The sequence below is a fragment of the Barbatula barbatula genome (assembly GCF_947034865.1).
Source record: "Barbatula barbatula genome assembly, chromosome: 20".
NCBI classification, from domain to species: Eukaryota; Metazoa; Chordata; class Actinopteri; order Cypriniformes; family Nemacheilidae; genus Barbatula; species Barbatula barbatula.
In genome coordinates this window covers 15261134-15276995 of record NC_136783.1, presented here as the reverse complement: position 1 = coordinate 15276995, position 15862 = coordinate 15261134, and the positions used below count along the sequence as shown (strand labels likewise).

Below are 15862 nucleotides of genomic sequence, written 5' to 3'. Positions count from 1 at the left end.
TCTTTGTTTTATTATTTATTAAATATATGTTAACCCCTTACCCGCTGTCTGCACCTGGGTCCTGTCCTTGTCTCACCACTCGAGAACCATGACATAACCTTATATGTTTTGCTTATAGTCACTATGTTTTCTTTTACAGCTGCTTTGTAACAATGGAAATTGTCAAAGCGCTATAAAAATAAAGTTGACTTGACATTAAGTTAACCAGCTTTACTCATATAAAAGGCTTAGATACACTTTTCATAGAAACACACCAGAGCACTGTGGTTGGAAGGTGATAAAATAACCTCTACATGGCTCTGTAGTTTTGTAGCATTACGACATAAGAAATCGTGCTGATAATTTAGAAGGAATGTCAACATGAGCCATATTCTTTTTCCACAATGCTCCTATAGAGGGCCATTTATGCAGTCTAAGCTGTGTGTATTTTACTATGTGTACTACCGTGAATGAAAAATGACACGTGCAACTGTTTTTCTCCACACTATCTCGCTCTCTTTATTGTGAATGTTTTTCCTTTGTCTCGACTTGCTATGTCTGTTCTTTCAGCATGTTTCAATTCAGGTCAAAATGAAAAGAAATTCAGGTAAACAAAGTAAACAGACTTTAACACAAAAGCCACAGTTATTAGCATTGAATCGACTGAATGACATTCACCGAAAGGCGCATGGACCGATACTAATATAAATGCAAGAATTGCACACTCAACTGTCATTCGGATGATCAAATAGGAGACAGATAAAAGACTGTTTCAGATTAATCAATACAAGTAGAAGAAATCACTGCCAATTTAAACATAAATAAAAATAATTTTGACTTTTCATACGGTTAAAAAAAAACGTGTATTCCCTTGTAAAAGCAAAAAGTCCTTCAAGAAAAACTAAGTCTCGCTGGTCTTCATAGGGGACTAAAATGAACATTCACCTAAAAATGTCACACAACAGTGAGGTAGATTTGCATTTAGGAAAAATAGAAAAGATGCTAACTGATGGGTAACAATGTATAAGGCAAGGTATAATGGGAATACAGACAACTAGTGATTTTTGTGTTCAGTCTAACAAAGTCAGTCTATTGCAAAGTGTTTATTTTTATTTAGTTATTTAATCATAGAAACAAAATGCCAAGCTCAAACTTTATAACTTTCAAATAATAAAATCAATAGCCAGTTAGCACAGCTTTGTTTGGAATGCATCTTCTAGAAAGCATCTGATTTTAATGATCGAGTTCAGTCGTTTGAACATCTAAACAACGTTGTTTATCATAAACTTGCAAGGACATCTGACATTCTAACATCCACCAGGGACCAATTTAAGAGACGTACTGCAGCTGAAACCAACTATTTACCGGTTCAAAACACACACATCGAAGGTACGTGAGCTACTAGGGTGTGATATTACCCATAACTTTTTCTTGTTATATACAGTCTTGATACAGCCGTGTGCATACCACCCAGAACAGATGAAGTGCACAAGGATGATCTTTGACATGCAGACGATCCAATTAACATGAGCACCTTTCATCCATGCAATCTGCAATAAAATTTCCTTTCCGGTAAATGTACCAACTGCAATTTACACATGAAAAAGATTTCCCTTTTTCCACATCTTACTACCATTCACACATCAGTACCAGATGCCAGTAAGTCTCTGTAATGTGGAATGCATACAGAGATGGGCAATCTGTAATGTTTTGGCATTTATCGTTTGATGATAGGAATGGAATTTACTGGTAATCTTACTGGTAACTTCTTATTGCTGAAAATTGACAGGACTCACTAAAAACCAGTTTAGAAAACAAGGGTTGTAAGAGTGAAAGGTGCTGTTGAAAGTTAGTTTCTTAACAAAGTCTTGAAATGATTCATCAGGAGGCTGTAATATAAGAAGTGCTAAGCAGCTTTGGAAAAAAAGCGTCATCAAAATGGCTAACTGTGAAAATACAGGATGAAGTGGAAATTGCTCATATGACTGTTCAGACCACGACCCATCTCTACATTTAAAACTGTGTATTGTAAGATTGTGAAACTTAAATGCCACATATGAAAATAGTTCACATTTTACTTTCGTTTTCCAACAAAATCTCAAACATTTTTCAGATTACATAATTCTTAATGCCCAAGTACTGGTCCCAATGTTTATAGACGGGTAAGAAACTTTTTAAAAAACGATTAAAATATAAAAAACCGTGATAAACTCTGTTTGAAGAAATCAGCTAGGATAATGGAATGGTGATTGATTAAAAAGATAAAACGGGTCAACACAGAATCCAAGTTACTGTGAGAAGAACAGCCAGCATAGGCGAGATATGTTTGAGAGATGGGGCAGAACCAGATTTTGTACGGCAGTGGTCTTTGTTTTGGCCAATGCAGGCTGCATATGCCATGACGTGAGGAATGTAATGCTGCTCCTGGACTCCATGAAGAAGATGAGCCATGGGGCCTTTGGAGAAAATGGCTACGTCTTCACCGCCATGAGTCTCCATGCGCAAAGGAACGGCAGACTGCGCCTGATAGTTATTTTGATCTAAGGGCAGAAGAAAATCAATACTAGGATATATTCTGCTGTATTATATAGATTTAATTCACAAGTCAAAACTGAGAGTAAATTGAGTGCAACTCATTCTGATATATACATGCACTTACAGTACGCTATATGCTCCCCAAAGTATAGACATTTTAAAAGCAAAAACCAAACGCAAAGGACGTGGTTAACAGAAATCATTCCAAGTAGCTCGAAAGAAAGTCCAGAGGCAGAAAGCACGATAAGCGAAGCGACAAGCCAGCAATTACTTACTGTAGTCCACTGTTGAGACATTTTCTCTCACGCCATCAACCACCTTGAACCCAGGACCATTTCCATACAGAATGGATGTAAAGGGCTTCTGGTCAACATCGCTTACCATAGGCGCTAATCCTGCAAAAAAGAAATTTAAACTCTTGAGTCTGGACCGTAAACCCACAATTAAGCCTCGAGACTTCATTTCTTACCGAAGATTGAGTTCCCTCGTAGCGTGTATCCTCCGAAACTGAAGACGTGAGAGTGATCGGCCGTGACTACGCTCAGCGTGTCATAAACGCTGGTGAGTAGACCGGCTCGAGTGATGGCTCGGTCCATCTCCACAGCTTCATACAGGGCCTGCTTTGCTTTTCCGTCATGGTGTCCGTGGTCGATTCGTCCACCTGTTAGAAGACCACACGGTCAGTTGTCATGCATGTGGCAAATGAAGATTAAGTATTGATTTATGCAATATTCATACCTTCCACGAGCAAGAAAAACCCTCGCTCATTTTTCTTGAGGATCTTGATGGCTATGTCCACCATCTCGGTGAGTGAAGGGTCGGTTTCTTGGTTTCTCTCAAGTTCGTAGGGCATATCCGCTGGCTCAAACAAACCTGCAGTACAGTTTCACATTCAAATACAAGAACTACAAATCTGAAGACAGTAATTAGACCACCATGTATATAAACCCACCTAACAGATAATCCACATTATTTGGGTTGAGAGAAAGGAGTTTCTTCCTGTTCCAAACATATTCTCCTTTCTGATTAAACAAAGAAAAAGAAAAGCCATTTTTTGTTAACAACAGAAAAAACAACAGACATTGCTTTGTTATGATTCATCTGGAAACCAAGTAATGCGGTACTCATTTTTGTTATTTGTAATCAACTTGTAAAGCTTGCTGGAGGAATTGGATCAGATTCAGAGAGGTCAATAAACAAGGCATCATATCATCAAAGCGCAAATACACTGCCAGAGGCAGGCAAACGCAGAGAGAAAATAAAAAAAGTGATTTGTCAGCACAGTCGTAATGTAGAAGCGTTTGTATAAAGTGGAATTGAATGTGATATTGTAAGGGAGAAGATGGAACGCTTTCTTCCATTACCTTATCTTTCACTCTGTCAGTCCATTCCTCCACAAGGTTTCTGCCATCTTTGCGCGTACCGTTGTGTTTCTTCTCAGTCGGGTACTCCATGTCTGGTGTGTTTTTGGGGTACATGCTTTTCCGTCCACCTCCCATAATCACCTGCCACACCAAACCAGGAGATGTAGTTAATACTGTATCGCATACTTTCATTTACAAGGTTGCACTTGGCAAAAAAACGGACAAAAATGAATTAACGGCTTACGTTTATGTCTGGGATGTTTTCGAAAAGTTGTCTGGCGATATCTTTGCAGCCGCTCTGCACTGCCTCAGGTGGCATGTCCCCATCTGAATACCAATCACGATCTACAGAGTGTGCATATGCTGCGCTAGGTGTGGCGTGATTCACACGCGTTGTTGTTACAATTCCTACTGATTTACCTGGGGAAACACGTTAAGGTACACGTAAAAACTGTTAATTGTTCCTGTCGGGACATAATCATGTTTACATTTAGTAAAACTTTCCCAAGAAAATTATTTGATGGAAATTAATAAAGTACATGGGGTAAGATTTGTGAATCTGGATCAGGACTAGGTCATCCTTACCTGGGTGCAATGTTAGGAGGGACACGAGGACCGAATATGGCAAAACTTGTCATAAAATGTGATGATTTTTATGTTTTTGCCGAACATAATGTTATTTATCTATCGTCAAAAAATTAAAAATGTTTTAAGAATTTGTATTACTTACAGTATATAAAAATATTGCAACACATTTTAATCAGACATAAATATATTTAATGTTAATGTATGCATTACTAGCTTTTTTAAATATTTATTTTAAATTTCAAACCAAAAAATTATATGATATTAAATGATACATGCTTATTTAATTATTATTTAATCAATTAATATCCATGGAGTTATTCTTATTTATTAAGAAAATATATATAAAAAAGTAATAAATATACTAACAAAACATCTACAGCAAATCAATTATGAAACCTGTCTGCAAATGTTACATTAGACAAGAAATATGCATCGCCTCAACAGATTCAGAGGAAAGTCTTTTTTTTCTGGTCAAGGTCATAAATACAGTCCAGTATTAAGCATGTATTCTCTGTACAAGCACCCAACGAAGACAATTTTCCCAGGACAGCACTTTTGACTTACTTTTTTGACTGGACCTTGTGGTCTTTTAAAAACTACCAGCTAGAATCATAAAAGGTTTATGGACGTCAAGTCGTCCATCCTTCCATACCGGTTATAAATTCCACTTGACTGCATCCATTCACCTCTAACTTCAGCTGAGCACCTCCATCTTCTAAAACGCACCATTTGTTTTTATTTTCTACACGAGAATAAAATATGAGGAAGCTGTTCGTCCGCTCCCCTCATCATTCAAACTGTCACTCTCAATTTATTCCTGTTCTTCAGATAAGGCTGCGTTTCTCTACTTTTCTCAATCCGTTATCCACTAAACTTCTTTCTTTTTTCACTGTGTCACCTTTGTTTCTCTCATGCAAAAACAAGTTAATAAATTCTTAATGGAAAAAAGTTTGCCCAGAGACAAATATCCCATCTATATTCTAATTACCATAGACCAAGGCAGAAAGTCGAGGCACGGATGAGATATACATCCGTCGCTCACCTGCATCTTTGGCCCATTTGAGAATGGAGGTGACCTCGTTCCCCCGAGTGGTGTTACAGTGGGATCTCACAGATGCTGCACTCACTCCAACCGTGCCCTCATTGGCCTTGACGCCGCACAAGAAAGCCGTGGCGGTGCCTGCGCTGTCTGGTACTTGAGCGTTGGTGTTATACGTCTGAGAAAACAAAAAATGTGTTATAAAAACGATTTCCTCAATAACGCAGCCTTATGTTATTCTAAACCTGTATGACTTTCGTTCGACTGCAGAACACAAAAGAAGATATTTTGAAGAATGTTGGTAACCAAACAACATTGATCCTCATTGGATGGACACAACACCACAGAGATATTTCTCAAAATATCTTCTTTTATGTTCCACAGAAGAAAGAGTAATATACAGGTTTTGAACGACATGAGGATAATTAAATGAGAGAATTGTTATTTTTGGGTGAACTATCCCTTTAAGATGGCAAGTTTAGGCAAAACTTGACTTGTGTTCTCTCGTTAAAAAAAGCATCAGATGTGGTTCACTTCTGGCCAGGCCAAATCTAATTTGTGACCAGGAATGGTGCAAAAATTATAATCATGATCATCTGTCTACAAACTGCAAGAGAATAATTGACTATATTTCAGGTTATCATTTTTGTAATGCCTCACACATCAGTGAAGTGTATAACTGACAATCGTGACCCCAGAACTGTGGTTGCTAGAGAAATTCAACTATGTTTTGAATCCGTTCCTGTGGCTCTGGGCAGACTGTTGTGCGGATGCATGGATTATGGACACAAAAGAAAGGCATGATGGGATTACAGCATGTGGGATGTACCTTTGAAAGGGCAACATAGGGAAATTTGTCCATCTCGAGTTGAGTTTCCTCGCCGCTATGGCCATTCAGTTGACCCTTTAAAATCCTTGCTGCTGTCACTGTTGGAACACCCATTCCTACAGTACAAACAACAGAGAGTGGCGTGTTTAAAATGTATTTTCAAGATTATGTTTTACTTAAATGTATTAAATCACAATCTGCATGTACCACCAAACCTCAATGCTTAAAGGTCAAGTGTATGAAATGTAGCGGCAACTAGGTGTTCTATTGGAGGATCTATTGACAATTCTTGGCCACCAGTAGGAAAAATTGCAAAAAAAGTTTGCTTTCCTACATTCTTCAAAATATCTTCTTTTAAGTGCGACAGAACAATGAAATGTACAATAAATTCTACTATGGTAGTCAATGGTGGCCAAGAAATGTTTATTTAAAAGCATTCTTCCAAATATATTTCTCTATGTTCATCACAACAAAGACATTTATGCAGATTTGGAACAAGTTTCATAAATGTATTGTCTGTGCTGAAACCAGAAATATCTTGTTAAAGACCCACACAGAACACTGCCAAGACCTACCATCACCAAGAAACAAGATGAGATTCTTAGCAACGTTCTTGTTGAGCTCTTGGAGGGTCAAGGCGTTTTTCAGCGTATTCTGGGCCCATTCTTTCCAGAAAGCAGGGTTCTTCTCTTTCTCTGCAAGGCGTAGGAAAACATAATTACACTTTGATCCACATGTTATGACACAAAGGCAGCAAATACGCTCCTCTTAACCAAAATAATGATGACCTTTCCATTTAGAGATTATGAGCATGTTATATTTGCCGTCTTTACTGGAAAAAACAATGCATAACAAAACAACGCTGTTCAGTGAAATAGTCACTACAACTATATTTATTAAAACATCAGAATGGACATATCTAAGGCCACCTGATTCAAAGGTTCAATCTTCTTATAAAAGCTAACATCGATTTCAAATGAGTTTTTTTTCCTATTTACCAGGTCAAAAAGGAGGGACAGCTTTTAAGTGGCTTTTTAGTGTAGTATATTATTTATGATGCTTATCATATAAATGTATATAAATAAAATCTTTGTCATGAAACTGAGAAAACTCTTAGGTCTCCATGCATAAGTCTGTAACTCGTTGAAATGGTAAGATTCCCAATGCATATACAAAGGGCATAAACTGACCTGGAAACCCCAAGCCTTCCCACACCAGGCAACCTAGGATAAGGAGAACTGCGACCTTCATTGTATTGTTTATCTGCTGGAAAACTCTCACGTTCCAAGAAAGTCAAATGGTCCTAAAATCTGCAATGAGAAAAGACAGGAAAATCATATTTTGCAGTGCTTCAACCTCGCCGCTACTTATGCAATAAACTTTACTGCGACAAGGCGAGACATGTTTTAATTTTAATGCTTTTTGTTGTTAATTTCATGTCTGGTCTTTATTTTAGACTCGTATCTGATTAACGTTCTTGGTGGTTTTTAATGACAACATTTGTTGTGGGTTTGAAGCAATTGGCAGATGGTTCAGTAGATATTTAGTTGGAGTCGCCTTTTGCTGCAGAAATTAGAGCTTAAATAAAAATCACATTTTAAACCAGTGGTCTCCAACGTGGTGCCTGTGGGCACCTGGTAGCCCGCATGAACTCTGTAAGGTGCCCGCTAAACACAGGGCTCACCAATAATGCTCAAGACAGATGACAAATCTGCGACGAACAGCCAAGTGCTACACCGTCATGAAAGGTTATTATTAGCCAGCATTATAAGCTTTAATATCTGAAAGAAAACTGAATTTGGTTCTGTGAGTGTAAAAATAACGCATCGCATGTTTAAAGTTTGAATGTATGTAATCAACAAGAAAGGATTTTAGATATTTTGGTAGCCCTCGCTTACAAAAAGGTTGGAGACCCCTGTTTTAAACAATATGAGGATAGGGTTTTGTTTTCTGTAGGTCTTTGTGCGTGTTCATGCATTCATTCAGTTTCGTGGATTCTTGTACACGTTTTGTTCTGATTTGATGTGGTATAATTTATGGTTCTGTTACTTTGGAAATTTACATTATTGCAAAAATGTCATCACTGTACACCATTTGGTGTTGCATTAACACTTTGCACATAAATCCACGCAGCTACGGTTTACACCCGACTGCCTAAGTATTAAACCACAACACTGTTTAGTCAAGGTCACTTTAATGGGATTGAGTGTCAATGCACATGGTGGTTTAATAGGCATGATAAAGCTGATTAACTGGACACTTCTGTTCAGAGGCACAGACCGCACACACGACCCATATGCTTGCTTCACATTCTTTTAATGGAGATTTTAGTTATTGTGCAGAAAACATCTATCATCAATGATCAAAGCATCAATGACACGTTTTTGTCAACTAGAGAACTACCCAAAATATGCAAATCTAGATACATTTTACAGCTCTGTACTCTTATCATGTCACCCATTGATAGTTAAAGAAACAGTTTGTAACTTTTTTGCAGTAAAATATCCAAAAACCACTAGGCCAGTGTTATATATTTTGTGCAACCTACAAGAGAATAACTGACTATATTTCTGGTAATAATTCCTGTAATGCCTCACGCATCAGCGAAGTGGGTTTTGTAAAAGAAAACAACGCATGATTCAATGCTTTCAATTTTCTTCAATTACAGCACATTCAGAGCTTTTTATCTTCATGTATTTTCATTTTTATCTTGTAGGGCTATAAGCATTTGAAAATAAGGAACTTTGAGCTTTGTGATTTTGCGATGTGTTTTCTCAGTTCAATTTCGGCAATAACAGGCCCATTCACACTTCCCATTGTGAAGAATGATTATGCCAATGGAATGTTATTTTTGTAACAGAAAAATGCTTATTGACTGTAAACTGCTGCTAATTATTCTTCTGTTAGTATTCTGTCTTTTGGTGGATGTCTCGCACGTAGATACACCCATGTTGCTCTAATATACATTCTATTGTAGGATTAAAATCAATTTTGTTTTATATACGTTTATGAAAGGTGATTAGAAAGTTGAATTGCCCTAAAGTGTATCCGTTAAACCACCTGATTAAAATGAAATTGTGAACAATGATCATGTATTTTGTCAAAAAAAACATTTAAGCAATATATAATATTGAAATATTAATGTTACATTAGCTTTACAATAATAAACAACTTGTCTAATTGTGCATGAAAACGAGACTGTTTTTGGGGCTGTGCGTGGTATTCTGTCCCGTTGTCTCATGGTATAAACAAGCATCTCAAGATCCATCGCTGAGTGCTTCAGAATCTGGCGTAACCCAGTACGCCATCCGGGAATTCCTTACTCTTTTATGAATACTGAGGATTCGGATATACCATAGTTTTTTCTTTTACTACATAGTAGGTAAGTATATGTATTCGGACTCAACATTAGTATACACATGTGCAAATCTAGAGAGAAATATGCACCAGCCGGGTATTTCTCGCCTACTGTTTTATGAAGACTGAGGTTTCGGACATACTATTCGTTCACCAACTGCTTTTTCACTACTATATAGTATGAAAGTATGCAGTTTCGGATTCAGACAGTCTCTGGCATTACCTTTTGGCTTTTACTACTGTAGAAACCATGACAACACAGTCTCTTGGCCAAATGTGAAAGTGTTAGTTTGTAGTGTCGATCAAGCAACTATCTTATTTTGCGCAGTTGTTATGGCGCAATTTAAATTCTTTTTTACTATACAGAGACGCTGATCTTGCATGTGTTTTACTAGACAGGTGAGCAACTAAAACATAGGATTATTATATCGATCAACAAGGTTAGTCTTATTGTTTGAATCAAACGTAATTTTAAAACTATATTAGTTTACATCATCCAAAAACATGATTTCTTATTCATGTCTGATTGATTATTAGCGGTGGAGTTTAAGTGACATAAATTGAAGCGACAGTTCCCATTGTTCCATAATCCTTCACAGCGTCATGAAGCTACGCTGTTGTTGTTGTTTTGAATGTGAAAACTTGGTCTTTAAAAAACCCATTATTTAAGTCTTGTGAGTTTTCAAAGCAGTAAGAAATTTCCACGATATGAATTTCCCAATTTATATTGCAAAGATACAGTATTTGTATTGCACTTTGTTTAATCTAATCTAAGATCCCCATTCTAAGAGTTCTGATATGACTATGAGACTTTTACCATGACATGAGGCCCAGCAGAATCAAAAATGCAATGGGGCTCCAACAGGAAGTATTCTTGAAGCTATTCTACAGGTGAAGAAACACAGCAGTGCCAAAACACAAAGGAAAAGCAAACCGCAGAAGAAAGTCGTCAACAATACCCAAACCCCTTCTCGAGTCATGGCGTCAGAACACAACTGTCAGTTTCAGAGAAGGAAACGCAGGTAACCAGGGATCTTTGTTGTCGTTTGAGTCACACTGGACCCGAGTGAGACCTATTCCCCAGGCAGGGTGTTCATGCTCAAACAGATTAGGATTAAGATTATTACTGATAATCTTTGTTCACCCCCCCTAAAAACAAAAGAGATTGACTTTGCATTTGTCTTGAAATGTCTTTTCTCCTGTGCCAATTTAATTAGCAGAGATAACTATATTAATTGTTCGAAAATAATCATAATTTCTTGCATTTCACACATATTACCTTTAACAAAAGAAACAGGGTGAATTCAGACGATTGGCACTTTTTGCTAATTCTCAATGTCAAAAAACTACCCATTCATTCATTCATTCATTTTCTACCGCCCATCCAGGGCCGGGTCGAGGGGGCAGCAGTCCAAGCAGAGATGCCCAGACATCCCTCACCCTAGACACTTTCTCCAGCTCTTCCGGGGGGACACCGAGGCGTTCCCAGGCCAGCCGGGAGACATAGTCCCACCAGCGTGTCCTAGGTCTTCCCCGGGGTTTCTTCCCGGTCGGACGGGCCCGGAGCACCTTCCGGGGAAGGCGTCCAGTAGGCATCCGTAACAGATGCCCAAGCCACCTCAGCTGACCCCTCTCGATGTGGAGGAGCAGCGGCTCTACTCCGGGCTCCTCCCGGGTGACCGAGCTTCTCACCCTATCTCTAAGGGATCGCCCAGCCACCCTGCGGAGGAAGCTCATTTCAGCCGCCTGTATCCGGGATCTTGTCCTTTCGGTCATGACCCAAAGCTCATAAAAAACTACCCAATTAACCTGAATTCACCCTATTTGAAATGAATAAAAAGCAATAGCTTCTAATGATGTGGGCTGGCATCCTGTTTTTGCACAAGAAAGCTGGTTCCTTTATAGTCATGTGTGCTTGTGTGGAGTTCAAACTAGATCCTTACTCATATTCTGTGACTGAAAGTTGTTAGTATAACGTGTTGACCATATTATATAGATTTTATTTCATGGGTTTGCATTGTGATCCGGATGCAGCATGTGTTCGGCCACTACAATACAAAAAGTTAAATGATTCTATTTGGACATTCTTGAGTCCACGAAACCTTATGCTACTCTGAGCATTATAATTCTGCTGTTGTTGCAACGAATTCTACTTTACTACCGTTGCATACAAATCAGTTGGTCGTTTGATCAACAAAAGACTTACAAACACAATATGTCTCGGATGCATTTACACCTGCTAGAAAAATACTGTCAAAATTGGGCCCTGAGAGTCAAACGGACAAAAACTAAAATTATGATTTTCCCGAAAAAAAAAACTGATTACAGGATAACAGATACACATTCACTCTGGGAAACACCACAATAGAACACACTTTACACTACAATTATCTCGGCCTAATATCAGCGCGTCAGGACCATTTGGTCTAGCAGTGCACAAGAAAAGTCTGAAGACTGAAAGAGTAAGCTAGACAAGCGTTTAATGCCATCAAAGGAAAATTCACCCAAAAAAGAAATTCCAGTTACAGTCTGTTGTAAAATAATTGATAGCGTTTTTATGCCTATAGCTCTATATGGCTGCGAGGTTTGGGGTACACAGTGTCTAACAGATTAGTCCAAATGGGATGAACACCCTATAGAATCCCTGCATTCTGAATTCTGTAGAAACATCTTAAGAGCAGAGACGAACACAAAATAATGCATGCAGGCCAGGGCTGAATTAGGTAGATACCCCCCGATAATACATTTCCAAAAATATTCCCTCAAATTTGGACACACCTTAACTCAAGTCCTCCTAACACACTTCAATGTGAAGCATTTAGAAGAACCCAAGAGCTGAGACCTAAAGCCAGTCCCATCTGCCAGCTGGCTCTGAAACTTCAGACCAGCACAACAGAAAAAAACCTAATCAGAATAAACCAAATTATCAAAGAAAGTAAAAAGTCATATTTGGACCATTGGGAAAAGGAAAGTAAAAACCAAAGTAAACTAGAATGTTATCGGACCCTTAACAGAAAATACAATACGGAGATGTAAAAGAGAAATGGGTCCTGACCAAATCAAACTCAGTGATCAGTCTGGCCATAGAGAAAGGCAGACACAGACAAACATGAGTTCCAAAGGAAGAACGAATCTGTGCCCACCTGGAAACTGGTGATGTCGAGACCACATTCTCTCCCTAAGAAACAAACTACTGCCTTAATCTGTTACAATAAATTTTTACAATAAAAACTTTTATTCCATTCTCATGTTTCTGCCTAAAATGTACATTTGATATAGATATTTGTATTTTATGTATTTCATTTGTTTACCTACATACACTATATTTCATATTTAATTCTGTATTCATCCCTTACTAAGCCCCTTATTTCATTTTTACTCTAATGTTTTTACTTATTGAATGTATTTCTTATATGTACCTTCTCAGAGCGAGAGAGAGAGAGAGAGAGGGAGAGAGAGAGAGGGAGAGAGAGAGAGAGAGAGAGAGAGAGAGAGAGAGAGAGAGAGAGAGAGAGAGAGAGAGAGAGAGAGAGAGAGAGAGAGAGAGAGAGAGAGAGAGAGAGAGAGAGAGAGAGAGAGAGAGAGAGAGAGAGAAACATCATGACATCATAATACTTCATACTGACTGTGTGGTTATCCAACTGCTTTTTGAAATAAATGTGTATTGGATTATGTATAGTATACCTAAATTATATATGAACTGACATACTGTAGCCCTCTCTTGCTTTCTGTCCTTATACATAATTTAATTTGATCAACTCTATTATTGTCTACCGACTGTATGTGTATATAGACACTTTTATGCTTTGATGTCCCTTGCTAAAAATATAACAATGGACAAAAACTATACAACTTAAACCATGGTAGCCACAAATTACCAGGGATTTCATTTCCTCAACGTTTCCTACATGAATTGTATTTGCAAGAGGAGTCTGTGCGCTCAATACTTTTTTCATTGTTGTTAATGGGTGTTCCTTCCCTGACTCGATCTCATGACCTTCACGTTGCTAGCACAATGCTCTAACTGCTGAGATATATGAACGCATGAAGCTGTATATACATATTTATCCAATTGGAAATGGTTTTAAGTCAGACAAGAAAAGACAGGAAAGAAAAAGCATCTACATGATTGCATTTCTCTGTTTTTGCTTCATGACTATGAAGTTGGTCGCGTGCGTCCCGTTATCCGGATGAAAACCATGTGCAACTTGTTGGACTGCAGTGACTTCAAAGCGCAAATGTGATAACGGCACGCACAACTCTTCAACTCATCTTGGTCTCTCTATTAAAACTCAAGTCACATGACGGTGTGTATCAACAGAAGCCCCTCTATTCGAGCTCCCCCGATATATACCCTAAAAGTGAGAATAATGCACACTTACCCCTGTGCGGTGTGTAGCCGTGCACCTCAGCGATTCCCGCAATACAAGAGTGAGATTCTCGTGATTTCCCCTCGTTGGGCTTTTATAACGGGCGTATATCGTGAGCCAGCCCAGAGAGAGAGAGAGAGAGAGAGAGAGAGAGAGAGAGAGAGAGAGAGCGCGACCCCCCCCCCAGTTTGTAGTCAGTCCACTATTAATAATACTGCTATCTGGGGCGAGAGCTCCTTCTGTTGATAGGAGTCGTTCGAGTCCCATCGCATCGACTCGGACACAAATAACTTTGTGGGGGAAATATATTGTAAATAAAGTAATTTGTTTTAATATTTAAACCTTGTTTGTATTTTATGTGTTTCTATTTCTTGAAGCTTATTTTTGTAATAATATTCTGCTGCACACGGCTTCTTTGTTTTTCAAGTGCATAATCGTGTCATTTGATTGAGCCTGTAAATGTTAATAAAACGAAAGATTCTTCCTACATTTTCTTCCAGCGAATCACGAAGAACTGAAACCGAATTAGGAAGGACAACACATTAGAAAACTAAAACTCAAGAATGTCCAGTCGAAAAATGTAAATACATAAAATACACTCAATGCAAACACACAGTGTTCCATGTATTTACATGTGCAACAGATTCTCATACTTAAAATGCATTACAAGATTTTCCCTTTGGCAACAAAGTCACAAATTAAGGCGACAAACAACGTTGCAAACATGCCTCGACTGATAAACCCCTCACCTTAAAAATAATAGCCTACAAATGTTCAAATACATTCACTAATGTTTTCACATACAATGTCTCACTGCAAACAAATGGACATGATAGAAATTCAGTTGCCGCAAGGTGTCACTATAAACTAAACAATGCGCTTTATGGCCCATCAGAAAACAACCGGCGTTTTGCTAATCGTTCACTTTACGTGCTAGGGGCATTGTGCCATCTATTTTGCAAGGCCTCACAAGAATGTTGAAGACAGGGTTGCCAACTGTCCCGTGTCAGCCGGGACATCCCGTATTGAGCCTGCCTGATTTGCCGGGTACGTGACTTCCCATGTCCCGTTTGACTGCTCCGCGGATCTAACCACGGATTGAAGCAACATCAGCAGTACGTAGCGGTGATCACGACACTTGAGGATGATATTACCGACACCTGTCATCTTATTACATGTCTTTTTCTTTCTGAATGTCACTCACAAGCTCCCTCAAACCTCCGCGTCACACACACACACACACACACACACACACACACGCACACACACACACACACACACACACACACACACACACACACACAGTGAGGCGCGCGCGCACACACACACACACAGTGGCGCGCACACACCAGTGTTGCGGTGTTTACCTAGTACTTGTTTGACAGAAATGCGCATATCAACATCAATGTAGATTGTTTGCACAAATGCACATAGCAGACGGAAGCGTAGCCTACTATTTTATTCATTTATGTCTGTAGACGGCAAAAGGTGAACTGAAAACGGTTTTATAGTGCGTTTGGTTGTGTTAGAATATTAAAATAGTGTACAGTACTGTATGTAACCAATACGACGCAATGATGTCATTCATACAGGTCAGATTTGGTCCCGTATTTCGAAGTGACAAAGTTGGCAACCCTAGTTGAAAAGGTTTCGCAAAGTAGATTAAAAGTGCTCATTTAAGATTACACTAGACACGTATAAACACGTTGTAATAATCCACATGTAGGAACTGCCTCCGTTGGCCTACATTCCAACAAAAAACTAACATGCCATGCTTTACCAGTACTATGTTATCAAAGTC

The 15862-nt window shown here is 38.6% G+C and overlaps 1 protein-coding gene across 4 annotated transcripts; it reads right to left on the bottom strand.

Annotated features, from left to right (window-relative positions):
• Positions 1-477: 477 nt before the first annotated feature.
• alpl (alkaline phosphatase, biomineralization associated) lies at positions 478-15857 on the bottom strand. Of its 4 annotated transcripts, none has more exons than XM_079483962.1 (12): positions 15614-15857; positions 7525-7644; positions 6910-7029; positions 6335-6450; positions 5509-5683; positions 4123-4298; positions 3879-4019; positions 3467-3536; positions 3253-3387; positions 2984-3175; positions 2790-2909; positions 478-2519 (listed from the first exon to the last, which is right to left on the bottom strand). In XM_079483962.1, the coding sequence occupies exons 2-12, from the start codon at positions 7583-7585 to the stop codon at positions 2251-2253; spliced, it is 1575 nt and encodes a 524-aa protein (XP_079340088.1). In that variant the 5' UTR covers positions 7586-7644; positions 15614-15857; the 3' UTR covers positions 478-2250. The 4 variants fall into 4 exon arrangements, with proteins under 4 accessions (XP_079340088.1, XP_079340086.1, XP_079340085.1 ...); XM_079483960.1 differs by lacking the exon at positions 15614-15857 and adding an exon at positions 14074-14146; XM_079483959.1 differs by lacking the exon at positions 15614-15857 and adding an exon at positions 10509-10759.
• Positions 15858-15862: the final 5 nt, after the last annotated feature.